The sequence below is a fragment of the Rattus rattus genome, chromosome 4 (genome assembly GCF_011064425.1).
Source record: "Rattus rattus isolate New Zealand chromosome 4, Rrattus_CSIRO_v1, whole genome shotgun sequence".
NCBI classification, from domain to species: domain Eukaryota; kingdom Metazoa; phylum Chordata; class Mammalia; order Rodentia; family Muridae; genus Rattus; species Rattus rattus.
The window spans coordinates 98127468-98154916 of record NC_046157.1 but is presented as its reverse complement, the minus strand read 5'-3'; the positions used below and the strand labels follow the sequence as shown (position 1 = coordinate 98154916).

The window sequence follows — 27449 nt, the reverse complement described above, 5'->3', positions numbered from 1 at the left end:
TCTCTCTCTCTCTCTTTCTTTCTTATCTCCCCCCCCTCTCCACATGGCGACTCCCCTGCATCCCCCAACCCCCCCGACTCAATCCTTGGGGCCAGTGAAGTCACTCCAGAACACCGTCTCAATAAACTTGCCTTTAATATAATCTAATCTGGTTTGAATTGGCTCATTTATTTCCCCGGCGAAGAAATAACCTCTCGAGTGTTTTCATTTCTTTCCTAAGGAAATGCATGCTAAGGTGGGACCCAGAGTATCTAGTGCACATCTATGGTTCATTACACAATGTCTGAGTGTCAGCTGATATACTACAGCGCATTACCTGAGCGGATGGAGTAGAAGCAGAAAAACAACAGTCCATTTGGAAAGAAAAAGATCGGGAGCCCAGCAGGTATTTGGGGTTGCCACCATGACATTTTGCTTGGTTGCTTCACGGGTGCCTTGTATGCCTGACATACAGAATATTAACATGATTGGAACTTGGCTCTGGATTTGGAATGAGCTCACTTTTACTCTGTGGTCCCTGGGTGTACTTGAAAATTATTAATTTTTTTTCCTCCTAGGAACCCCTTTGATACACATAAAATAGCGTTGGTGAAGAATTCCTGCGGGCTTTGACTCCTGCTTCTTAGTGGTGGAGGTTCGAGGATCAGTTCCTGGGTGATTTTGAGAGTCAGTTTCAGAAACTGAACAACTTTCTTAGGCAAGCAAGAATTATCTTTTGAAGTACGATTCTCGGGAAACCTTTTTCTTTTTGTATTCCTTCAACTCTCTCTGCCTCTCCCAACTTAATGAAGGATTGCCAGGACAGAATCCATACACATTATATTCTGAGTTCCTGTATCCAATTATTTCATGCTTCATTCTGATTTTTTGCCCTTGGGAAATTTGTTTGGCTGAAAGCTATGCCCGGGCCTTTCTGAGCTCGACTTTTACTTTTGGTGGTAGAAATGGATGTTTCTCCTTTCCAGTCTTGCAGAACTCGGATCTCTATTTCATTTGCAAACGTTTCGGTCCTGTTCTGAACTCAATTTCTCTCTTGTGTTACTTTTGTCAATTCCGAAAATTGAATATACACAAATAAGGTTCTGTTTTTTAATCTCCTTCTCTAAGGCTACAAATTAATTAGGCACGATATCTGCCTATTGCAGTTTTTTGTCAAATGGATTGTATTATATAACCCTAGTCCATCATGTATCTGACCCATAATTTAACTGCCCAAAGTACAATTAAGGTGTTTAAGCTTTTATTGCAGTAGTACCTCATTTTCAGACATCAATTTCTGTATTTTTAGTGCGCTCTCTCTCTCTCTCTCTCTCTCTCTCTCTCTCTCTCTCTCTCTCTCTGTCTGTCTTTGTGTGCACTTGTGTGCTTGGACATAAAAGTCAGAGAACAGCTTTTAGATGCTTCTTCCTTTTCTGCATTGCTGTTACTGTTATTTTCAGATAAGTCTCTTCCTGAGCCTGAAGCTCATGTTTTTGGCCAGACTGGGTGAACAGCAAGCTCCCAGGGCAAGTCTGACTCTGGTCCTCCATTCTGGGACTACAACCATCTCCAGCTTTTATGTGGGTGCGGAGGATTTGAACTCAGGTCCTCTTGCTTTCACAGCAAGTTTTCTAACCCATGGAGCCATGTCCCTAGAGCAATATATCTTGACTAGATTCACACTTATTAGAACAAGGAGGATAAAAATCCCTTGAAGTTGGATTTGTAAAATTGTTTATATTCATGCCACGAAGATCACAGTTTCTTTAATGCTGTTGTCTTATTGGCTAATATGTGTGATGATTTCCACTAGGTAACCAGGTTTTGAACTTCTTAATACAAATCTGTAATAGGACAGACTTTTACCTGAAACAATATTCTGTAAAAAATCAAACAAACAAACAAAAAAACAAAACCAAAAACCATGCACTATGGCCCCATGCACATAGTAGGGCTTAAAACACTGGTTACTCTGAATGGTTTGCCCGACGCAGTGTTTTATCACAGGTGAGGTTGTGTGTAAGGCTCTCCTGGGGTTACAGTCATGGGCTGTTCCATTTCTGTGTGCTCTGGAGCTGAGTGGGGACTGAGAGTTGTACAGCTCTAGGGAATTTCTGAAACTCTCAAAGCCATCGATGGCACAAGGTCAGAGAATAGCACTCAGTAGGGCTGGCTGTCTGCTTGGTGTGTACTCACTACTGTGTCCATAGTATAAACACTTTTTGACATGGGAAGAAATGCTGAATGGATATAAACCTGGACCTCTTGGTTCCAGGCAGTTATCAGCCATTTTCCCTCTGCAGGGGGACAGCATCTTGCCTACTCCCCTCCCCCACCCCACCCCACCCCACAATCCAGCTAACCCTGCCTTACAGAGCCTGGTGTTTTTAGCACTTCCTTTCAGGGTGGCGGTTATACTCTTCTATGCATTGAAGCACCACCATGAAGGAAAGAGAGTAGTGAAGAACTAGAGCACATTAACAAACTTTCTGTTGCGGTGGAAACACGCCTAACCATCAACCTAAAAGGCATAAAGGATTATTTTGGCTCAAGGTTCCAGGGGTTTTAGTGTGTGGTCATGTGACATCGAGTTTCTCTGTGAGGATGAAGCAAGAACGTTCGTTCGATGGTCGGAGAAAGCTGTTCGCTTCGTATTTCTCAAATAGATCCCTCAATTCTATTCTTCCCGTGATCCACTGCCTACCTATCAGAATTTCTGTCATCTTCTCATTGTAGATTAAATTATAAATTTAATATACCCATAAGAATGTGATGATGAAACTAGGCAGTGGTGGTTCACACTTTTAATCTCAACACTCAGAGGCAGGTGGATTCCTGAGTTAGAGGCCAGCCTGATGTACAGAGCAAGTTTCAGGATACCTGTCTTGAAAAACAAAAACAAAACAAACAAACAACAAAAACAAAACAAACAAATGAAACAAGAAAGAAAGAAAAAAGTTGTAATGAAATCTATTATTTTATATGCTAGCTAAAAAACAATCTCTCTCTCTCTCTCTCTCTGTGTGTGTGTGTGTGTGTGTGTGTGTGTGTGTGTGTGTAAATTATCCACAGTTCTAGACAACTCACATTAAAGCCAATAAGTAAAACTTAAAAAAACTATAAATCTGTAAGTGGCTTCATAAGCTCCCTCTTCTGAACCTGCTACAGGGGACACCAAGCCACCAACACACACCTCTTTGGCAGTGCAAGTCCAGAAGAAACAGTGAGTGCCTCAGTCTACCCACTTTATCAATCATATATCGGCTTGGAAACATGAGGGATACAAGCAAAGTTGAAATCTAAGAGCATGCTTCTAGTCTTCATAAAGGCAGTTTTGCTTTGTACATGAGCTGTCTTGTCATATGTGCTGTGGCCTTAACATTCCCTGTGACATAAACACGGGGATTTCAGTCAAACTGAAGCACTTATATTGAGCCCGTGTTTGCACAAAATAACACACTGTGCAATGTAGATTGTTTATTTGAGGATGTGCATTTGAGGAAGAGCTAAAGAGTCCCCATATTTTTTTTTTTTTATTAGGATCTTAGAGAACACAAGCAGGCAAAAGGTAGAACTGTAGGGGGTGGTGGGAGAGGCTTCTGGTCGGAGCTGAACTCCTGACAGCTGCAGGCGAGAGGGACGCAGCAGCCTCCATGGGCCAGGAAAGGAGTCATGTGATTGTAAGGCACTACATGACAGATCAGTTCATGTGATCAGTTCTGTGTGTTCTTCAGTTAAAGAAAATGGAGACTTATTCAAATGCGTTGACAATGGAGGACAACATCTTTGAGCTTTAGGCCACAGTCTGACTTAAAAAAAAGAATGCACACACTTACCTGACCTTTAAAAGAAGTACTGTTAAACTAGGCGTGGTGGCACATGCTTGTAATCCCAGCATTCAGGAGGCAGAAGCAGGCGGTCTCTGGAAATTAGAGGCCAGCCTGGTCTACAAAGGGAATTCTAGGACAGCCGAGGCTACACAGAGAAACCCTGTTTAGAAAAATCAACAAAAGGACAACGAGAAAATCAACAAAAGTTTATTGTTATAGAATTGTATATATTTATATATATTTTTGATCATATCTCTACATTTGGGGAAGCTTCATTTTGTAGATTGACACAGAGATTCAGAACGGGTCAACTTGTAGAAGTTTTACCTGATCAAAAATGAGATCTTTAAGAAGTAAAGTACTGGTGTTTTTGAGGAAGGGGGAATGAAATTGTTTCCCTAGTATAAATGCTTATTGCTTGGATCTAAACTGAGACAAATAGTTTTTTTTTTCTTTTTTCCAAGTCTACAAACTACACAAGAACATTTAAACTTTCTATTTACTAATCCACTTTGGCTAACAAAAATGCTCCTGAATCAGAGATAGCCAGGTAATAGCCACTTACATTGTGTGAATGGCACAGTAGGGGTCCCTGTCATAGGGTTGAAATAATTAGTTTAGGGAAACCACAAAACTACCCAGAGATGTAATTTCTGAATTTCTCACTGACATCATTCGTTTCTTTCTTTTTATTTTCCCATCCACAGTGTTGAAAACCAAGTCTTGGCAAGGGTGACTTATCCCCATTGGTTGGATTCTATTGCGTGACCCGTAAGTAGAACCCACAGTGCGTGACAAGAGGGTTGGTTTGTGGAAGAATTAAAGATCATGACAGTAATCTGTGACTCGGTTCATATCTATAGTAAAGGTAATGGGAGTGGAAGTGTGTGTGTGTGGGGGGAGGGGGTTAGAAGAGAAGGAAGATCTGGTCCATTTTCCGTCATCTCCCTTTAGGGTCCCCCTTTGATTCCCCTTCAGGAAGTGGAGTAGAAACCCTGCATTCGTCAGTAACTCTGGGTCAACCACAACTTACAGTCAGTAAGGAGGTCAGTGGAAACAGGGACAGTAATTGCTATAAAACCGACAGGTACTGTCGTTTGACATCAACAGGGAGACCTCTCAGAAGAAAGTACTTCCTGAGTGAAGAAGCAGCCGTCGGGGAATCCAGCATGAAGGGCTCCTTTGAAACAGCCATGGTGAGTGGGGGTGATAATACTAGGCTAAGGGTAGCCGCATCTCGGCTTTAAAAAGGTAGATTTCTAAGGCTTTAGACCTTCCTGGAGTCTTTGGTGAGCTAGTTCTTTAAAGAGTGAAATTTAATTTTGATTTGTCTGGTGGAGAAAAAAAAGAGAAGAAAAGAAAAGAAAAAAACCAACACCAACAGAAAAATTAGAATAGGAGGAAAGCACGTGATCTTACCTGATAGATTTTGTTCAGGTGGGTTAGCGTATCTGCTATCTCAAGAGACCATCATGGAGTCTCTTCTTTACTCATTAGACTTAGCTTGGCCTAAAACAAGAGCCAAGCTTGTGTGTGTGTGTGTGTGTGTGTGTGTGTGTGTGTGTGTGTGTGTATACATATATATATGTGTGTGTATACATTACATGATATATATATATATATATATATTATTCCTTGGAAGGAATATATATGTAATATCACACTATATACAATAATAATATAAATATACATTAGATGTTAATATATAATATATATCCCAAAGAACCATGGAGAAATGGAGGAAGCAGAGTGACCCAATGTTAAACTTTGGGTTAGCTCCTGGAGCAGCTTCTCATGTCTTTGAAAACTGATTAATTAATTAAAACCTGGGAAGGGTTTAATATAGAGGCACATGGGCCACACTTAGGAAATGACACACTTTGTTACTGGTTTTGACAGTCCTTTGATTTTCCGAGGATAAGCCTTGAAACCTCGAAGAGCATGACTTTTATAAATGGCTTGTGCTTTCTGACAATGGTGAGAGCCCCTTAATTGTTTGTATGTTATTATAGTGGTTACAAGAGGCCACCAAAGTACAGAATCTAGGGACATAGGCTTTGAAGTTAGATTTGGCTCTTCTCCCTCCCAAGTGTGGATTTTGGTGCTAGTCATTTCCTTTAGTGAATTTTAATCTCCTCACTTGTGCAGCAGCCTAACTGTGGTGTCTCCCTTACAGCATTTTGGGGGAAGGGATTAATTGTTTTATTGATATGAATCTAGACTTGTAAGGTAGATCATATACACTTAGATTTTAGTTCATCTAAACACTGCAATTTGCTGTAAGAGGTAAAGAGTATAAAAATGTTAATTTGTAATATTATTGGTTTTGCTTTTTTGAGACCAGATCTTCTTGTGTGGCTCGTACTAGTCTTGAGTTTGCTAAGTGGGCTCAGACAGGTCTAGAACTGGCGACCCTTTTGCCTTGCTCTCTTGGAAGTGTTGGAATTGCAGGAGTGTGTCACCAAGGCAGGCTCAGGGTATTATTATTACTTCTTAGACCCACATCAACCCACAGGAAGAGATCATGAATGTTTTCCCCATTGCATGGTGTAAAGGAGTTCAGGCATCTGGCTTTCAATTGCTATTTCAATTCTAAGAATAGTGCAATGCTAATGTAATATATTGCTCATATAATATTGCTCATATAAGAATATTGAGACCTCATCTAGGTTTTCTGGCTCCCAACAACAGCATGTTTATCTGGGGATAGTTGAGAGGCAAAATTCTCAACTCAATGGCTTTGTATCCAAGCAAATCTTTAGGTAGTTTAATGCTCCAAACCATTACTATTTGTTTTGGGGGTTTGAGGAGTAGGGATCAGTTGGATTGTCATCAAGAAGTATGGCAGTGAAAGAAGTGTTGAAACGGGATTATGAATTAGGAGGGACAAGCAGAGAAGACGCACTCTGTGGGTGATTGAAGTAAATTTGGATGGAGCTTGGAGCTGACCAGTCTCTATCACCCATTCCTGTGTAGGGAGGTTACAGACTACAGGTAAGTGCAGGGGCCGCACGCAGATGGTCTCTCAGCTGCGAGCACACCAGAGTGATGTACAAAGCTAAACTGGGAAAGCTCACATTCTATGACTGACCACCTTCACTTTCAATATTTTCCCAACTATTTCCCATCCTACAGGATTTGAACCACATCTATCAATCTCCTTTAAAGGTGGTGTATAAGAATTTAAACCTGTAAAATGCTCCCAACTTCCCTGGGAAGACGTAATGTTTGTATTGTTCTTCAGACTCAGCAGTTGCCTTATTAGAGCTCCAAAGCTCACGAATACAAAAAGACACTGTCATATAGCAAGCACTAATTTGCGGCTTTCAATACTTCTGTCTCTCTGATGCAGTGCACAGAGTGTTTAGAATTCTTGGCTCTTGTAATGAGACACAAGGAAGTGTGGAGAGCAGTAGTGACCTTCAGCGGCTGTGGCCGAGCCTTGCCATAGAAGGTGGAGACTGTAGATTGTCACAGAGAGGTTGGAGAACCCTGTCAGGTTGTTTATTGCCTTTCTGACAAAAGTCCTTCACCTAGTTGATTACACAATTATGATGAGTTTCATCTACTTTACGAAGTAGCTGTTGGAATCTAGTAAAGAGGTGTGAAAACATTTTTAAAATACTCCAAGATTATTTAGCTATTAATAAAGAAACATAAAGAATTGTTAGGGGCATGTAAGTTGTCTTAGTTATTTTTCTATCGCTATGATAAAATACCGTGACCAAGGCAACAAAGGAAAGTGTTTAATTTGGGGCTTACAGTTTCTGAGGGTGAAACTCCATGATCATCATGGCTGGAGGCTGGGATGTAGGCATGGTGTTGGAGAAGTAGCTGAGATTTCACACATTAAGACACAACCACAAGGCACAAAGAACTAACTAGGAGTGATAGAAGACCTTTGAAGTTTTGAAGCCCACCCCAGTGACACACTTCCTCCAACAAGACCACACCTCCTACTCCTTCCCAAACAATTCCAACGAGGGGCCAAGCATTCACATATATGAGCCTCTGGGGGTGGATTCTCAGACTAGCCACCTCAACAAATTATCACCAACCACATATATCACCAAACTATAGTGACTTTCAGTCTTGGTGATTAAAATTAGAAGCAAGCCAATAAACATGCCACACAAGAGGAAAGAGAAGACTCTGGAGGAGAAATTTACTTAAGAACATTAGAGAAGTGGTTGATAGATGTGTGACTGTGTTTCCTAAACTTGAAAGCACCCGTGAAGACTGCACATCCACCTCGTCACAGGGTAACATCAATACAACATCAGCCATTCCCTGTATCAGACTACCCCATGCTTACAGGGCCCTCTGGGATTTACAAGGATGTAGGAAACCAAGTCACTGTGGGGTGAGTCCTGTAATTGAATTATAGACCCCACAGTTGACTCTAGAGATACTAACCCCAAACCACAACACTGTGGCCCCAAGGACTAGCTACTGAGTGAACGAATGACTTAGGAGGTGAAAGCATATGGCTGCCCATTACCTGGAGACAAATCTGTCTCACCCTGCATCTTGCTTTCAACCTGTTATCAGTGATCATGGTACAGCAGGTTGACCCCATGACCTTGTTGTTTATTCTGGGCATTTCTTGCCTCCAGTATGTAGAAAAGATCAGGCCAGGTCTTTAATCCAACACGCACAATCACGTTCCCGACCTACACGGTGTGAACATGTACAACACGGAGCCCAGACATGGAAAGCTCAGCCTTAGCTCTTCTGCCTTACCGTGGGCTGGTTCTTCCCCAGTAAGGTGTAAGCAGGGAGAGCAAAGGATATCTGCAACCAAGGGAAGTCATTGAGTTTTTAGCTCTTCTTGTGGTCAGGACTTCATTGACCACTTTCTTTGTGCACGCTTGTAATCGCAGATAAACTGATGTCGATGTTAGTATAGAAAAGATATATTCTAGAGCTAAAGGAAATGGGTTCTGTACCCTGACGTCGTGTATCATTAGCGCCCCTGCTTCTTTCAATTAGCGTGGGTAATTGGAATTTTGCTGTGCTTGGTTTCACACAATCTTTGTGCTCAATGATCGTGGCATAACTATACTGTTTAATTTAGCTGGGCCGCCCCTGCTCATTCACTTACCCCAGATCTCATTCATCCAGAAAGGTTTCATGGAACACCCTTGCTGTGCACACGCTCTCGAAGGAAGTTTTACTCTAACAGGTCTGAGTCTGGTATGAGCATGAGATACAGCATTTTTAGAGAACATAAAAAAATGCTTCTTGAATGATCCATGCTAAAGCCTTTATGTTGATAAATATACTTTTAAAAATATTTATTTTATGTATATGGGTACACTATCTCTGTCTTCAGACAGACCAAAGAGGGCATTGGATCCCATTACAGATGGTTGTGAGCCACCACGTGGTTGTTGGGAATTGAGCTCAGGACCTATGGAAGAGCAGTCAGAGCTCTTAACCACTGAGCCATCCCTCTGGCCTGATGAATATACTTCTAATTGAATTACGTACGGGACTTTGACAGTAGGGTGAGGTTTGGAGGAAGTCCCAGAGAAAGGTTTTGTGGACCGTAAAGCTGGAGATAAAGTCAAGAGGGCTTTAATCACGACCCTTTCTGTTTGCACCCTGATACCATTAGGCAGGACAGTTCTTGTTGCCAATGAAGATTTGTACCACAGAAAAAAAAGAAACCTTGATCTTGTAAAGTGACTCTATATCCAGAGGTCAGGTACATTGCCCACCACCAGGGCACAGGTTACAACCTGTGGTAATCGTCTCGAATTTCTAGGTCAAGTCTCTGCTGCTGTTGATGTTGGGATTTGCCATCCTGACCGAGGGAGCAGCTCGGAGGAACCCCAAAGTAGGGCTTTCTGCCCTGCAGAAAGCCGGGAACTGCCCTCCCCTGGAGGATAACAGTGTGAGAGTTGACATTCGCATCTTCAATCAAAACCAGGGCATTTCTGTCCCACGTGACTTCCAGAACCGCTCCAGTTCCCCATGGGATTACAAGTAAGTCAAGGAAGATAGACATACATGTTACATTGAAAACACGTGTGCTAAACCAAGTGTAATGGTGGATGCCTTTAATCTCAGCCCTTGGGAAGCAGACTCAGGCAGATCTCTAAGTTCAAGGCCAGCCTGGTCTACATAATGAGATCCAGGACAGCCAGAGCTACTTGGTGAAACCGTGTCTTGAAAAACCAAAAAAAACAATAAAAGAAACAAAAATGTGCTGCATTATATTGATTACAAAGCCTCATTCTTATGAGTATTCAGGACTCATGTCTGCTTTTTGTTTCTGAGATTTGAGGTCTCGCTCTGTAGCCCAGGTTGCCCTGAAACTTGCTAGGTAGCCGAGGCTAACCTCAGATACATGGCTATCCTTCTGCCCCAGCCTTCTGAGTTCTGGGATTGTAGGCATGAAACACCATGCCTGGCTTCACATTCTTCACCTCCAATAGACTTTGCACCTTTCCCATGAACTTGTGTAGGACAGTCTTGTGATTTTTGTCTTAAGATCTAGGTCCTGAGAACCCATCTATACTCTTCAATATACTAATAAAAACCGATTCTAGGGACAGAGCAGTGCTCCGGGCTGACACATAGCTCTCTTCTTGAGAGGTTTGTGCACTGTGGCAAACTGGCTTGACTGCCTGTCTTCAGCCAGAGGGGAGTCTTAAGAGAGAAACTGAGTGAAGCTCTGGCTTCACAGACCTCAAAGGCTTTGAATTCGCTTTCCAAGCAGTGAGTTCTACACAGCGTACTTTGGGAGACCTACTAGTGATGTTCAACCTCTGCTCAAAGGACGAGAAATAATACCGATACAAATAAAACGTAGACCTAAGAGTAACCAAACCCTAGCCTCATTTATGGGGTTACTCTTCAAACCATGCATTCAAACCATGGGTTATCCCCAATCCTCTGAGAAAATGATATGGGGAGAAACCCCGTTTTATAGTGGAGGCACCTGAGGCATAGTAAGTTACTTAGCAGTTAGAGCTTGGGCCAAGAATTCAGAGCCCGTGCTGCTCCCTGGGTAACTCAGAACTCCCCTGAAGGGGTGCACCCAGTGCTGATGAAACCCTTCTGTCTTCCTCGCCCCAGCTTCAGCATCTTGCTTTACCTTTTGTTTTTTCCTTCAGCATCACCCGAGACCCCGACCGGTTCCCCTCAGAGATCGCTGAGGCCCAGTGCAGACACTCAGGCTGTATCAACGCCCAGGGGAAGGAAGACGGCTCCATGAACTCTGTCCCCATCCAGCAAGAAATCCTGGTCCTTCGGAGGGAGCCTAAGGGCTGTTCTAATTCCTTCAGGTTGGAGAAGATGCTCATAAAAGTTGGCTGCACTTGCGTCACGCCCATTGTCCACCACGCGGCCTGACAAAGCCACATACCAAACTCAGCTGAAGACGCTGAGGAAAAGCCTCCTTTTATCCCACGCTCTGTGTGAAGCCCGCATCCCCAAGTCTTTATGCTTTCTAGGTCTCTCAGTAAGGTGTGCACGGCATCCTTGAAGCTCCGTAGTAGATATAGCCTTAACTTTCAGGTATGCTTTAGAATTGTGACAAATCCTGGTTCGAATTGTTAGAAATCCTGGTGTCAATGCCTTAAACTCCTGAAAATCAAAGTGAATTAAGGCACCCTTGCCCCGTCTCTTTGCGTTAGATGATGACCACATTTCTTGTCTGTCAATATAGTCACTTTGATGCAGTATCATTCTTGTAGAGCTCATATTTCTGATGGGAAGAAAACAAACAGACCGTGTGGGAGGAGGCCTGTGTAGCAGGGGCTGGGTTGGCAAGAAGGAAGCTAACATCTGGTATGTGTGTCTTTAGAAAAAAAATTGGTAACTATAAATGAGGTTGGCATAAACTATTACATATTTATACTTGTAAGGGAACTATACATATATTTATGACCTATTGATTATATAAAAATTTAGTAGAAAATTAATATATCCATTAATTATGTAATAAAGTATTTTTAATTCAAAAAATATTTGAAGTCTGTGCTGCTCAGTTTCTGGTAATTTGGGATAAACGTGAGGCACCTGGCAATAGGAAAGCCGGGTTGGGGAATTGCCTCTCTCGGATTGGTCTCTGGGCATGTCTGGGGGGCGTTTTCTTAGTTGTTGCGGGAGGGCCTAGCCCATTGTGGGTGGTGCCCGTTATGGGGAGGTGGTCCTGAGTTGAACAAGAAAACAGACCAGGCCGGCCTTGGAGAGGAGGCTACAGAGCATTGCCCTATTATATCTGCTTTAGGTCCTGCCTTAAGTTCCTACCACAGCTTCCCTCTGTGATGGAACTCGCAAACCAATTTCTTTCCCCTCTAAGTTGCTTTTGCTCATGGTGTTCAACGTGGCAACGCAGAAGCCAACCAGACAAAGTGTTTGCTTCAGCTTGAGCTCTAAGACTTTGTAGCCCTCAACATTTTGGAAGTCTGTATGTGTGTCATTTGTTTTTCCAGATTTCCTCCTTGGGAGCACCCGGGCTAGAGTTACTATTGTTATTCAAGGGACTGAAGTCCCGTTCCACTTAGAGTTACTGCAAATGGTGCAAACAGAATTCACATGTGGGGCCAACATGTTACTATTCTACCCTTCTGGCCACATCATGTTACAAAGCAAACACATACTGGCCACTGTGCTAGCTGCTAGCGGTAGGAAGTGGAGGAAGATGCATGTAGAAGTGCCCCCATGTTGGTAGCAACCATCCCCAGAACCCCGTCATTAGGGCTGTGCAGTCCCTTTGCCTCATTGTCCCTGTGACTTCTAGACCCCATGGGGTCGCCGGGAGTCTTCTATCAGACTCTGATGCTACCTGCAGATACACAGTATGCAGATCCCAGGCTCTGGGGAAACTTGCGTCTCTCCTCCTGTCTTCCTTGTCTGGATATAGCACACCACATCTCTCACTGCAACGTGGTTTGAGATCATCTACATTGCCACTGTGTTCCAAGCATCGAAAAGTCTGTACTCTCCAGAGAGGAAGTGGAATGCGAGACCTTTTGCCTATCTGGAATTTGGTTTGGGTCAGGCAGGGAGCAGAAACTTGGCTCCCTTTTCTAACTTATACATAATTGATGGCAGGCAGGATGGTTGGGCAGGCTCCCTTTAGTTGTTTACCAATGGATTCTGCTGCAGACAACAGTAGGGTTCATTGCCTAATGAGCCACCCATGGTTAGCTCTGTGTGCAGGAATGACAGACGCCTGGCAACTTCCCGAGATAAGTCTGGCGATGTCAATGCCTGAACTGTGAAGATCAGTTAAAGGTTGGAGAGAAAGAGATTCCCCTTGACGGTAGTCTCACATGACCAAGGTCAAATAGACCACAATAGCCCTTGATTTACCTCTTCCATTTATGAATATAGCTCGGAGGGATTGGCTGACTTGCTCAATGTCACTCAAGCAGTTACTGGCAGGATCCGCAAGGCTCTGAGTTTAAGACCCCTTACACTTAGGTTTTCCAGCACTGCCACAGTGTGTCTGATAAAAGATGGACGGACTAGCATTAGCAGTGGGAGAGGATATAGAAGTACCTCATCTGACCTCCCCCGATACATTCAATGTTCACACAGTACCCAGAGGCTAAGTGAGCTTGCCTTCTCCTTCGCTCGTGGGTAAAGCTGGCTGTCATCAGGAAACTGTGCGTCTTGTTCTACTCACGAGGTGGCACGCTGCACCCACGTGCTCTTGGATTCCTTAGCAAAGATAGAAGAGAAGGAAATGACTGCTTCGTGGGCGCACCTATTTGCTCAGGTGATGTGTGAGACCGTGGGGCAGGGCGAGCATGATGTGCTCATCAACTTTGCCATTTTGTCTGAAGATACAGACTAAATGGGATGCTATGGGTTTTTGAATAGAGAGTTTCCATCATAGCATGGGGAGAAATTTCCACATAGAAACTTGAAAACATATTACTATTTCCTTCCCTTCCCTTCCTTCCTTCCTTCCTTCCTTCCTTCCCTTCCCTTCCCTTCCCTTCCCTTCCTTCCCTTCCTTCCTTCCCCTCTCTTTCTTTTTCCTTTCCTCTCTTCCTCTTTTTGTTAGTTGCCCCCTCTTCAACATCTCATATTGATCAAGCTGTCCTGGAGCTTGAACCTCTAATCCTCCTACACCTACCTCCTGAGTGCTGGGATTACAGGTATGCACCACCACGATCAGGTTTATAGGGCTTCCTGCATGCTAGACAGCATTCCCACAATAGTTATTTGTTTTTCTTTTATATTTAGTTATTTATGAAGGTCTTGGGTGAGAGGGAAATTAATATTGCTTCTCCCCTACCCCGTGCCCTTGTTCCAATAATGACATATGGCAAATGCAAGCACACCCCTTGCACCCAACATCAAAGTTCATTGTAATCTACTCCCCTGGAAAAGAAGCAATATGTTTGAGGAGTGAGATCTACTGATAAGTGTACACCTTATGAGTTGTGATAGCCTTACTTATTACTGGGTAGTGATTTTGCTCAGTAATGAGGAAGATTACATTTTGATATTTATATAAATATTTAATATTTATATATGAAGAGAGTGACTGCGACTTGTGTATTACAGTGGTTTTGCATGGACTATGTTGACTTTTTCCCTTAAGCTATGTGGTTGTCATAGCAATATCCGAGACAACCCCATGATGGCTGAATGAGAGCATGCTAGAGCCAGCTGCTGGGGTAAAATCTCAATTTTTAAAAAATTTTATTTTATTTTTTATTGGATATATTATGTATTTATAATTCAACTGTTATCCCATTCCCTTCTTCCCCTGCTTCTATGAAAATGATCCCACTCCCACCCACCCACTCCCACCTCAACACCCAGGCAGAAATGAGCCTTCACAGGACCAAGGGCTTCTCCTCCTTTTGATGTCAGACAATGCCATCCTCTGCTGCACAGGCAGCTGGAGCCATGGGTCCCTCCATGTGACTCTTGGGTGGTGGGAGCTTAGTCCCTGGGAGCTCTGGGGGGGGGTCTGGTTGGCTGATATTGTTCTTCCTATGGGATTGCCAACCCCTTCAGTTCCTTCAGTGTTGTCTCTAACTCCTCCATTGGGGTCCCCGTTATCACAACCAGTGGTTAGCTGCAACTATCCCTATCTGTATCAGTAGGGCTCTGGCAGAGCCTCTCAGGAGTCACCCATATCTGGCTCCTGTCAGCAAGCACTTCTTGGAATCAGCAATAGTGACTGGGTTTGGTGGCTGCATATGGGATGGATCCCCAGGTGGGGCAGTCTCTGGATGACCTTTCCTTTAGTCCCTGCTCCACTCTTTGTCCTTGTATTTCCTCCTGTGAATATTTTGTTTCGCCTCCTAAAATGGTCTGAAGCATCCACATTTGGGTCTTCCTTCTTCTTGAGCTTCATATGGTCTGTGAATTGTTTCTTGCGCATTCTAAACTTTTGGGCTAATATCCACTTATCAGTGAGTGCATACCATGTGTGTTCTTTTGTGACAAGGTTTCCTCACTCAGGATGATATTTTCTAGTTCCATCCTAAGAATTTCATGTTTTTAATACTGAGTAGTATTCCATTGTGTAGATGTACCCATTTTCTGTATCCATTCCTCTGTTGAAGGACATCTGGGTTCTTTCCAGCTTCTGGCTATTATAAAGGAGGCTGCTATGAACATAGTGGAGCACGTGTCCTTGTTATATGTTGGAGCATCTTTTGGGTGTATGCCCAGGAGTGGTATAGCTGGGTTCTCAGGTAGAGCAGTGTACAGTTTTCTGAGGAAATGCCAGACTGATTTCCAGAGTGGTTGTACCAGCTTGCAATCTCACTAACAATGGAGAAGTGTTCCTCTTTCTCCACATCCTTATCAGCATCTGTTATCACCTGAGTTTTTGATCTTAGCCATTCTGACTGGTGTGAGGTGGAATCTCAGGGTTGTTTTGATTTGAATTTCCCTGATGATGTTGAACTTATCTTTAGGTGTTTCGCAGCCATTTGATATTCCTCAGTTGAGAATTCTTTGTTTAGTTCTGTACCTCATTTTTAATAGGATTATTTGGTTCTTTGGAGTCTAACTTCTCGAGTTCTTTGTATATATTAGATATTAGCCCTGTATCAGATGTAGGGTTGGTAGAGATCTTACTGCTTCATGCTGATGACTAGTGATTTGACTAAGTTGTTCAGATTTGTTTGCTCTTTCTCAGTTGTAAGATGGGCATGTTGGCAGTGCCAACCTCATAGAGTTTTTAAAAACTATTCTATTTTCATTTTTAAAATTTTGTGTATGTCTTGTAGGTTTGTGCATGTTAGTGTAGTGCCCATGGAGTCCGGAGGAAGATCTCAGATGTCCTGGAAATGGTTTGTATGGGTAACTGTGAGCTGCCCGAAGTGGACGCTGGGAATTGAACTTCATCTTGTGCAAGAGTGGCAAGAATTTAACTTCTGGGGCTGGAGAGAATGGCTCAGTGATTAAGAGCACTGACTGCTCTTAGGTCCAGAGGTCCTGAGTTCAATTCCCAGAAACCACCTGGTGGCTCACAACCATCTGTAATGGGATCTGATGCCCTCTTCTGGTGTGTCTGAAGACAGCTACGGTGTACTCACATAAAATAAGTAAATAAATCTTAAAAAAATACTGTGTACATGTTTCCACACCAATAGCTTACCCTGAACAAATTACTTCTCTTTGTCACAGATTTCTGAAGTATGAAATGGGATGAGAATACTACCTCCCTCTAAGGTTTGGAAGACGGATTAAAAAGGCCTTAAATGAAAAACATTCAGAGTAGGTTCCAGCTACAAGAGGCTGTTACTGGTGTTGTAGGATGTATGGATTATAACTCTTGTTTTCAAAGTTAAGTGAATCAACGCATTAAACAAAGGCGTGTTTATGCGTTGTCACAAAAAGTCCATAGAATTCTGCACACACTAGCTTACTTCTGTGGTTTTGTTCCGAGCCGTTAGTAATCGACATACCACAGCCCTTTGTATGGCCTGAGGGCAAGGACCAGACTTTGTAGTGGTAACAACAGAAGTCCCATAACCACATCTCACAACCACATTCTCATGGCTGTGAGGTTGGTGAGATGGCTCGGTGGATTAAGGCAGTGGCTACTTCAGGGCTAGGTGATACATTCAATTCAAGCCAAATTAAAGTAGGAAGGCAGGTTTATTGGGGGACAGCTGTCAGGGGAATTCGCTGACCACACAGGAGGGTCAGTGAGGTCGAGCCATGCAGAGGGAGACAAGAGGGGAAGGGGAAGAGAAAGAGAAAGCATGTGGGCAGAGAAGAGAGATGCAGGGGGTGAGAGAGAAGAGACAAGGAGAGGGAAAGAACCAAAACATCTGGATTAGTGAAGAGACTCTGCAGGAGAGTGAGCCCAGCTCCTGGGTTGGAAAGTTCAGGGTGGAGGGTGGGGCAGGTTGGCTGTGCCCTGTAACAGGTAGGGACTGAGGGATGCTGGGAGAATCTGCAAGCCAGGTTCACTTTGGTATGTTTAGTATGCCCTTCAGCTGTCTGCTCTGAAACCCAACACCACAGTGAAACCAGTCATGAAGGGAAGACCACCGTGGACACTTCTGTGTGCTATAAAGTTCATCTTCAGTGTGGCTGTCCCCAAGAAGGTGGGGACAGCATAAAGTGCTTGCTATTTTAAAGCCACTAATCTCGTAGGCAAGAGCTCCCCCGGATTCTGGGTCCTGCTGACTTCACACTCCTGGTTTCTCACCGCCTAAGAAGACAGAAACCTCAGATGTCACTCAGACCACTTGTCAAATGCCTGATTGCCTTCTGTGGTCGCCTGAAACCCCAAGTGTGATCTCCTGAGAAACCAACGCTTGCTTCTGTCTCTAGCTGGTGGCCATGTCTGCACAGAGAGACCCGTCTTCAGGACTGTTAGATTTGAAAATAAACCCCAAACAGAATTAAGCGTAAAAGAGAGTCGATCTTCTTTTCCTCTTGGTTCCATGTTACTTAGCTTATTAACATTTGTTAAATGGTATTATTTGTATTTGAGGATTTGGGTGAATTACTGTTGAGCTGGGATTGTTAAAGGGAATGCATTGCACTGGGCAGAGCGATGGTGCAGTCATTCCCCGCTGTACAGTAGGATCGCCATTGTCTTTAGTACTTGTGGGATGCTCGGTAATGTAATCGGACACTTGCTTGGTCGTTGCGGTAGAAAAATCTTCAAACTCTCCATGGATTAGGCTCAGTCATCACAATGATTTTATGGAGGAGGAAATATTAAACCGCATATAAGGGAGTTGCTTAGCTTTAGGGCTGAGGTTTTTATTCAATGTATGGGGAAGACCTAAGTATACCCCCTTGCTTGGTTTAGTTGATATTTTTAAAGTTATTAATTTTAAAGGTTCCACACTTCAGCAATTGTGAACTTCCTCTAGTTTGCTTGAAGAAGATGCCTTGGGTTTGAGTCAGTAAACAGAAGAAAGGCTGTGTCCATTGAATGTTGTTTCCCCTGTCCTCCAGAGGAAGGTTGATTTTTTTTGTTTTGTTTTGTTTCGTCTTTTTTTTTCTTATTTTGAGGGAGTTGTTTGCTAAATGCATAGTTAACTACCTCCACTACCTCCAAAGGAACTACAAGGACTTAGGTCATAGATTTTCTACTCAGTAACTGTGCTTCAGAACCTCAAACAGCTGGTGACACAGAGGCTAGCAGCTCATGTATCCGAAGAGCATACCACTAGACACTTAACTACCCAAGCCAATCTGATACGCCCTCCTCAGCTCCTTACGGAAGCCTCAGACCTGTTAGAGACACCGTCCACCTTTTCCAGTCTACTGGCATTCCCTGCTACTGTGTAGAAACCTGGGAAGAAGGTGCAGCCTCATATGCTTATGTGTGCTGAAGACTAGAACTTTCCTACTTTCTCCAATAATTTGTTTTTTTTCCTGAGAGATATCTATCTCTATCTGCTCTATCAATCTGTCTGTCTTTGTCCCTAATAACTAAACACACACACACACACACACACACACACACACACACACACACACACACACACACATTTGATTTCCATCTTTCTTCTCTTCCTTCTATTGTTAATCCCATGATTCCTTCAAGTTCCTTTTCCACTTCATGTGTTTTTCTGTTCTGTATCTCACTAAGGTTCACCATGGCCATATGTGTGACCACGGGCTCGGAACTATCCCTGGAAGCATGGTGAGATCATCTGTGGCTATAGAACTGAAGACGTATCTTCCCTTGCTCCAGAACATATCAGTTATCTATTCTTCAAGAGGGAAAGGTGGGGTCAGTGTGCTCCTTTCCTATCTATAGTTCACTGTTAAGAGTCCTTGTCCATACAGTTCATTGTAGGCAACAGCTGCTGTTCTGAAATCACAGTTGCATTGATGGGCCTGTCCTAGGAGTCAGAATCCACAGTTCTTTCCCACTATATTCTGACTCATACATTCTTTCTGCTTGCGTTTCCCTGTCATTCCATACACCTTTAGTGGGGTGGTGTTGAGAAGTTCGAGCACTCGCTGTTATCGATTCTCAGCACCCTGAGCTGCCACTCATCTCTGCATTGGCTGACGTCATTTGGGAAGAGAAGTGTCTCTGATAAGACTGGAAGCAGTATTTGTCTTTGGGTATAAACATAAATATTTAGAAGGCAGCTTGGTACTGTGCCAATTCAGCTAACCTAGGGCCAAAAGCACCCTCAACCATGGTTTTTTTTTTTTTTTTTTAAAAACAAGTTTACAGTATCAGGCATGGCTTCTTTCTATGGAGTGCACCTCAGAACCAGAGAGTGCTTGGTTTCTCTCCTGACAGTTGGCACCACTGTTGGACCAGTGGGCACATCTCCCTTGGCAAGTTGGTATTGTAGTTGTAAGGCTCTCATGGAGGTAATGCAATTGATACCTTTTGTGGTATCAAAGAAAGAAAAAGAAGAAACAATCAAACCTGAAAGAAATAACCCAATTGAAAACAAATAAACAAGACAACAACAAAACAAAACAGAAACAAAACAAAATAAAACAGAAAGAAGACTTCTCAATGGAGGATATACATGTGGCTAATCAACACTTTAAAATGTTTTCAATATCCTTAGCCATTAGGGAAATGGAATTTAAACTACTTTGAGATTCCAACTCTTCCCAGTCAGGATGGCTACCATTAAAGAAAAAAATCAAGTGGCAAAAAATTGTGGAGAGAATGTGGGGTAGGGGGACTTCCTTATTCACTGTTGGTGAGAATGGAAACTGGTGTGGCCACTACAGAAATCAGGATGGAGGTCATTTAAAAAAGAAGAACTGGAAGTAGAACTACGAGATCCCAGCACTCCAGGGCACATATCCTAAGGACTCTGCATTGTATGACAGGGATTTTGCTCGACAATGTTCATTGCTGCTCTATCCACAAAGGCCAGGGGTTGGACTCAGTCATATGTCTGTCCGTTGATGACAGATAATGAGAAGGTGGCTGGCGTGCACACAGTGGAATTGTACTCATCTGTAAAGACAAGTGAAATGATTAAATTTACGGGTAAACGAATGAACTGAATGAAAACTCTACTGAGCAAGGTAGCTCAGCCTGAGCAGGACAAACACTGTACTTTCTCTCTCATGGGTCAGTCTTAACTTTAGACTGACAGCTTCAAATCTTTAGATTGACGTGACTAACTTGGAATAGCTAGAGAAGACAGGAAGCTAGGACACACAGTTTGGAGCTGGGGAATGATTCAAGGGAGGGGAAATAGCACAACATATGTGATATAGAAACAGAGGAAAATATGAGGGTGAAGCGTTTAATCAGGGCTAAGGGTAGAGGGATGGGGATGGGGCGGGGAAGGAGTATTAACCAAAATGAAGGTAATGTCAAACAGACACATGGAACCCTCCAACTACAAAATACAGAAGCCAGAAGGATGGAGGCTTTATGGTCAATTAATACTGCTTTTAACAGCCATGAGTGATAACAAAATCCCAAGGTCAGATATGAGACCTCTCTCTATGGGTTGTTGGTAAGGGAGGCCACAGAGGGTCTCATCGTAATACAAGATCTTAGCTTTTTTGACTGGTTAGTTAGCCATGGATGTGGGTTTGTAATTATCAAATCAACCTGTTTATAGGATCTCAAGAACAACTGCCCAGATGAACATTTCCTGATATTTAAAACCATAATCATTTTTGGCATCAGGAAATTTCTAGTTGACTCAATGTATGATAATATTAGTCACATCGTTAGAATAATTATTTTAGGGGTTGGGGATTTAGCTCAGTGGTAGAGCACTTGCCTAGCAAGCTCAAGGCCCTGGGTTTGGTCCTCAGCTCCAAAAAAAAAAAAAAAAAAAGAATTAATAGAATAATTATTTTAGAGTGTAGGATAATATCTTAGTCTTTCTTTTTTTTTAGACTGACTTTTAAAAAAGTTGTTAATTAGGGCTGGAGAGATGGCTCAGAGGTTAGGAGCACTGTCTGCTCTTCCAGAGATCCTGAGTTCAATTCCCAGCAACTACAGGGTGGCTCATAACCATCTATAATGAGATCTGGTGCCCTCTTCTGGCCTGCAGTCGTGAATGCAGGCAGAACGATATATACATAAACAAGCAAACAAACAAACAGTGTTAATTATATGTATGTGTGTTAGTTACGGGTATGGGCACATGAGTATGAGTGCCTGTGGCAGCCTGTGGATCTCCTGAGGCTTGAGTTCCAGGTGGCTGAGTTTCCCCTGAAGTGGGTGATAGGAACTAGACTCTTGTCCTCTGCAAGAGCAGTATGTGCAGTTAAGCTCAGATCCAAATCTCCAGCCTCAAGCCCCTTCTTATTTTATATATATACATTCAACCATAAAATTGTGAGTCTAGATGAATATGATTTCTAATTGATCCATTTGTGTGTACCCATGTGTATGTGCATGTGCATGTGTATGTCTGGGTTGCCATACACATTCTGGGCAGCTGCTCTACCACCCAGTTATATCCCCAGCACTCCAGTTCTACTGTGTGTTCTCTATCATCCCCCAGGAATTGATCACAGTACATTTAACTCTTTGTCACTTTAGCCACCACGGTACAGTTAGAAGCATGCAAGTTCATACTGGTCCTGCAATAAGTAACAATGTCCATTGGTACAAAAGACTGAAAGGTAAAAATGTATCTTCACAGGGAGCACAATTTGCAGGGATGCGGCTCTGCACATGGGATAAACGACCTTTTGGGAGCACCTGTTGCAGAGAGTAGTTGAATCCCCAGGGACCCTGGCTATCCAAAATGCTCCACTTTGCATTTGCATGATTAAAGAACACAATGTGTGCATTTCTTTTTTTTAAAAAAAAAGAAAGGTTTCATGAGGCTTCTATGCAAGGTGGAAAATGCTTGCCTTTCAGAATTCCTGAAGTGAGGCACAGCCCAGCTTCAGTCTTTAGGCACTTACTAACACTCCATTAGCCAGAATAGCAGTGCCCCTGGAATATGGCCGTAATCTGACCAATGTGTTCAGTTTCCTAGAGCACTGTGCACATGAATTTCTTCTTTAAAAAACATCCGTGCATGATTTGTGCACTATGCTATTATTCCCATAAAGTGTCTTCAAAGTTAGCTATACCCTAAAATGTGTACGTGGCAATATTACTATGCATGAAAAAGGGACTTGTAGATGTGATTAAAGGAAGGATTTTGATATTGACAGAGTATCCTGAGTTAACTGGGTGGGTTCTAAATATGACTCTGAGTGTCCTAGAGACAGGCAGAACAATTGAGAGAGAAGGAAGTTTGAGGAAAACACAGGATGCAATACAGTTGGCTTCGAAGACGGAAGAGGGTACCACAAGCCCAGGAACCAAAAGGCTGACATTTATTTTATTTTATTCTATTTTTTCACTGTTTTTCAGTGTTGGAGATTGAACTCAGGACCTTACAACTCTTTCTTTTTTATTTCATTTACTTTTTATTTAAAGCAAAACAAAATTAGTAACAGTTATGAAAAATATCCAAATTTATTATACTAGCCACAAAAAATAAAACCCTAAACATGACTAGGTTAAATAGTATAATATCTATATAATTTGTGAATTTAGCACTTTAAACATTAATTATCTGGAATATTCATTAACTGTCCATATTCTCTATTTTAATAGCGGTCTGTTTTATTTTGTATCTTATTATATTTAGTGAAGTAATTATCTATTCTTTTTACCTAAGTTGCCTTTAGCTATTACTATAAAAATTGTTTTTTGTTTGTTTGTTTTTTCTTTACTTTTTATTAAATTGGATATTTCTTATTTACATAAAAATATGGGATGCTTCATGAATTTGCGTGTCATCCTTGAGCAGGGGCCATGCTAATCTTCTCTGCATTGTTCCAATTTTAGGATAGGTGCTGCCGAAGCGAGCACAGGACCTTACAACTCTTAAGCAAGCCCTCTAGCCTGACTCCAGCTTCAGACACTAACCTAGACAAATGATTGTTTCTAACCTAGACAAATGATTGTTTCTAACGACCCCAGGGAAAGCAGGGCACTGCTAAGGATTTCATCTATCGAACTCTTTGGGAATAATAATAACGTGTGCAGTTAAATCTGTAGCAGAACAGCACTGGTCTGGTTGGAAGCCAATAAAGTGCTATGTGGACCCAAGTGCCATTGTCACCTATGCTCCTTCTTCTGATGCAGTGTGTAGGTTGGTCTCAAATCTGCCGTGTGAAAAGGAAGACCTTGAACTTTGTTTGTTTGTTTGTTTGTTTGTTTTTAGACAGGGTTTCTTTATGTAGCCTCGGCTATCCTAGAACTAGCTCTGTAGATCATGCTGGCCTCACACTCACAGGGATCCACCTGCCCCTGCCTCTGGAGGGCTGGGATTAAAGGCATTCACCGTCACTGCCGGGCTAACCTTGGGAATGCCCAATTGTCTATCGTTACCCCCTAAATTCAGAGAGTACAGGTGTTCAACAGCACACTGGCTTTTACCTGGTGCTAAAGATGGCAACCAGGGTTTCGTGCACGAAGAGTTAAAAAGCAAACACTCTGGGTGAGCCCCAGCCCCAGCTGTCTTTGAAAAGTTGTCTTCCTGGAGCTCCAGGCTAGAAGACTATCCCTCTGGACATATTCGTCATGATCCGTCTATTTGTAACCTCTGTTCTTGGTCCCTTGCTGCAGAATATAAACTCGTGTTCATCTGTTCAGATCGACGTTTGACTCATCTTAGTCCCCCCTACCCCCCAGGTGATTTTCTTTATCCAGTGGTCAGTGCAGAGTGCGGTTGAATACCCTCTTTAATGACAGCCCGCAATGCAGGCTGGGAAATATCTCTGACTCACCCGTGTGGTAGGTTCTGAAAGGCGGCAGTAAGGAAGTTGTTTCAGTTTGAGTGCTGCATGCCTCTGTGTGGGAGACGATGAAAAGCATCTTGGGACCCGATGCTGGCTTCTCACCATCTGCCTGAAATAGGCCACTTCTTACAGTAACCTCAGGGGAAGGAAGCGGGTGTTTGTAGAGCTCTCCTTCCACAAATGTAAACCAAGATGCCTGACCTACATTGTGGGCCTCCAAAATGACCTTCGCTGTAGTCACAGAAGTTCAAGGTTAAAATAAATCATAAATACTGCATGGTAACAATACTTAAAACATGGAGTGCCTGGAATCTGTGGCTTCATTCACCTTTGACCTTTCCCACGAAGTATGATTAGGCAACAGGGTTGAGTGGGTAGTTGTGTGGCTGTGTGGGCAGCTGTTTCACATCTTTGGGACTCTCTGCCTCTTGTGCTTGCAGGGCTTTTCACTCTCTGGTTGGATCTTAATACCGGCAAAAGAGACCATCTACCAAGTTTTGTGATTTGTGGGACTCTAGCAAGAAACGCTGCCAGCCAAATTCATTTTTGTTCTCTGCTGAAATGTTCTCTTTGAAGCATCACTTTGGACGAGTATTGAAAGATTGACTTTTCTAGGAAATAACTCCTCACCCAGGAAAGGGAGTTTTAATTTTCTTTGCTCTTAGGGCTGGAGAGAGAGAGCTCAATAGCTAAGAACACTTGTTGCTCTTACAGAGGATCTGGCTTCCAGTTCTAGAACTCATGTTGGGCAGCTAACAGCCAGCTATAACTCTGGCTCCAGGGGAACTGAAGGCCTCTGTGGGCACCAGCATATCTGTGGACATACACGTAATTAAAATATTAAATCTTAAAAAAAAACCCTGTAGCTCATGAGATCCAATAGTTGTGACACAGAGATCAATAGAGAAACATTCTTAACACTTAAGCTCATGGTCTAAAAAGGCACCTGGAGGCTGGGGTCACCATGTTGAAATCAATACATAACCACTGATAATGAGCTTCTCTCCCCCTTCTCTGTGAGGATTGCTGTGGGAATCTTATCTTTGAGTCTCTGACTATGTAAAATCATTTATTGATTGTGTGTATGTGTCTCTCTGTGTGCATGCATTCATACATGCATGTTATAGCACTCATGTGGAAGTCACGGGACAATTCTCAAGAGTCAATTCTCTCCTTCAACCTGGGCGGATTATACTCAGGCCGTCTGGTTTGTTAGCAACTGCCTTTCCATGCAGTTTCCTGGTTTCTTAAAACACTATGATCCAATTCTATATTCACAGCCCATGTGTCTCTGCTTTGAGCTGACCTGGGTGCTTTTTCTTGTTGAAAACCACTCTGGGCCTTTATGCATGTGGTAGGAGTTCTTGAACTTGCAGAATCATGCTGGGAGGTACTGGACAGCAGACAAATTCACCATCAATACCAGATATTCTTCTTTTTTTGGGGGGGACAGGTTCACAAGCTTGCATTTAATAAATCTGAAGTCATTCTCAGCATATGGCATTGTACACAGGCATCTGTGGAAACAGATTCATTTTAACAGGTCGTAGTTTAAAAAAGTCATAGATCCTGTGAGTTCTGTATAAACCAGTGGATGGCAAATTAGTTCCTTTTGGTTTATAAGCCTCAATGTCACTGCAGAATAAAGAATGTAGCGAAAGAAAACATTGGTCACTCATATAGGACAGCATTGTTTCTATAATTTGAAGCTTTCTGAATGGATGGGTTCAGGTCTGGTCCAACTGTAAATATTACTCAGTGAGTAGACTATATGGGAACTATACAATGTGTCATTAACTTCCATGATTAATAGCCTACTCAGCTTGCTGGTTAAAATAACCTGCTTCTGAGTCCCCATGGAGGTGGCCTAGGTGCCCTGGCCACTTCATGTCCAGGGTGTGCCAATACAGTCCAACAGAAACTTTGACTTTAGGAAGGAATCACAGATGTTGAACACAATGACTTTAATCGTCAGTAGTGTGCAGTGGGAGGGAGTGTGCTTCAGACAGCCTGGGCAGTGTGGGTGTGCAGGCCACTCCTGCTGCCCACAGCTGCAGACACTAGTTTGTACAAGATGAGACGATGAGGGAAAGCGGTCCCCCAAACAAACTCAGAAAGAGACTGTTCACAGTGGTTTGTATCAACAGAATGTGCACTTGATGACAATTACATGTACAATCCACTCTGGGGCTCTTTTTATATCCTAAAGAAAACAAGCATTTGTTCATGACTTATACTAAATTAAAAACAAAAACAAACAAACAAAAAACAAAAACAACTGTACACTTTCCCCTCAGACAGAATAAACTGCTAAAGTGTACAGCTTAACACCATCATCAGAGTTGTCTGCAAAGGGAACAGAGGTTAAAACAAAACAAAACAAAACAAAAAACAAAACAAAACAAACCTCTTTCTTGAGAATGATGCTTCATTTGGTGCCATAACCAGCAAGTGCCAGCAATAATCAAAACGGAGAAGGAAGGGCCTGACAGGTCTACCTGGGCTAGTTGACTAGCACACATCACAGTTTAAAAGGGAAGGTTATATATGCTATGTTACAAGTCCCAACTAGGCAGTGTCAAGTGACAACTATTTCTTTGTTTGTTTTGTGAGCATACCCCACAGCGGTGTGACAGGTAGGATTTTATTTTTAATTGTGCATGTACGTGTGTGTGTGTGTGTGTGTGTGTGTGTTTATGTGCATACATATGTAAGGGTTCATGATTTGCCAAAAAATGATGGATTCAAATAGTATGTAAAAGCAAAGAGTGTTTTATTCTGCAGAAGTCCAGCATGCTGGGGTCTCCCATTACCAAGACGGAGATGCCCAAGTGAGCTCTCAGGCCAGATTTAAAGTACATTAGGGTAATTTCGGGAGGGGAGGTGACCTCTATCTTAATCGTTGTTTCTATCTTTAGGGACAGTTGAGGACCATTGTTGGGGCAGTTTGGAAACTGTTATTGAGGGAAGTTGCAAACTGCTGCTGACCCCATTAAGTGCAGCTTCTGATGCCTGGACTTGCCCAATTCTTGGAAACAGAGATTTAGGCCTAGTCTCCTGAACTGCCCATTTGAAGCCTATCATGGAGTCAGCCTAGCCTGTCTCACACACACAAATGAATGCTGTGCCCATGGAGACCAGAAGATGGTGTTAAATACCCAACACTAGAATTACAGCAAATAGTAAGCACTGGGAAGCCAACTTCCGTTCTCTACAAAGAGCAGCATGCGCTCTTGTCTCTTGAGCCATCTCTCAGGCGCATTTGTTCCTAAACACTTTCTTTAGCCTCTATTGACTGAAGCAGCCCTATGACCATTTCTCTACACGTGCATGTCTGTTTGCTAGTGACTCTGCTCTTGACTCTTCCCTTCCATATTGAAGGGTCTCTGGCCAGCTCAAGCCCGAAGAGCTTGGCTC

At 42.8% G+C, this 27449-nt stretch overlaps 1 protein-coding gene and 1 non-coding gene across 2 annotated transcripts; one reads left to right on the top strand and one right to left on the bottom strand.

Moving 5' to 3' along the window:
- The first annotated feature begins 320 nt into the window (after positions 1-320).
- Il17f (interleukin 17F) lies at positions 321-11786 on the top strand. Its single transcript, XM_032899489.1, has 5 exons — positions 321-385; positions 4517-4580; positions 4920-5005; positions 9580-9800; positions 10934-11786. Exons 3-5 carry the CDS (start codon positions 4979-4981, stop codon positions 11169-11171), a joined length of 486 nt encoding a protein of 161 aa, XP_032755380.1. The 5' UTR covers positions 321-385; positions 4517-4580; positions 4920-4978; the 3' UTR covers positions 11172-11786.
- Positions 11787-22993: 11207 nt separating this feature from the next.
- LOC116899743 lies at positions 22994-23100 on the bottom strand. The gene has a single exon (XR_004387759.1). It is a non-coding gene; the product is annotated as a U6 spliceosomal RNA (small nuclear RNA).
- Positions 23101-27449: the final 4349 nt, after the last annotated feature.

Excerpts from the sequence above, each read along its gene's own strand:
- Il17f (XM_032899489.1), top strand. The coding sequence starts at position 4,979 with ATGAAGGGCTCCTTTGAAACAGCCATG. Across the intron at positions 5,006-9,579 it reads GCTCCTTTGAAACAGCCATG|GTCAAGTCTCTGCTGCTGTT; the intron begins GTGAGTGGGGGT and ends TCGAATTTCTAG. Across the intron at positions 9,801-10,933 it reads AGTTCCCCATGGGATTACAA|CATCACCCGAGACCCCGACC; the intron begins GTAAGTCAAGGA and ends TTTTTCCTTCAG.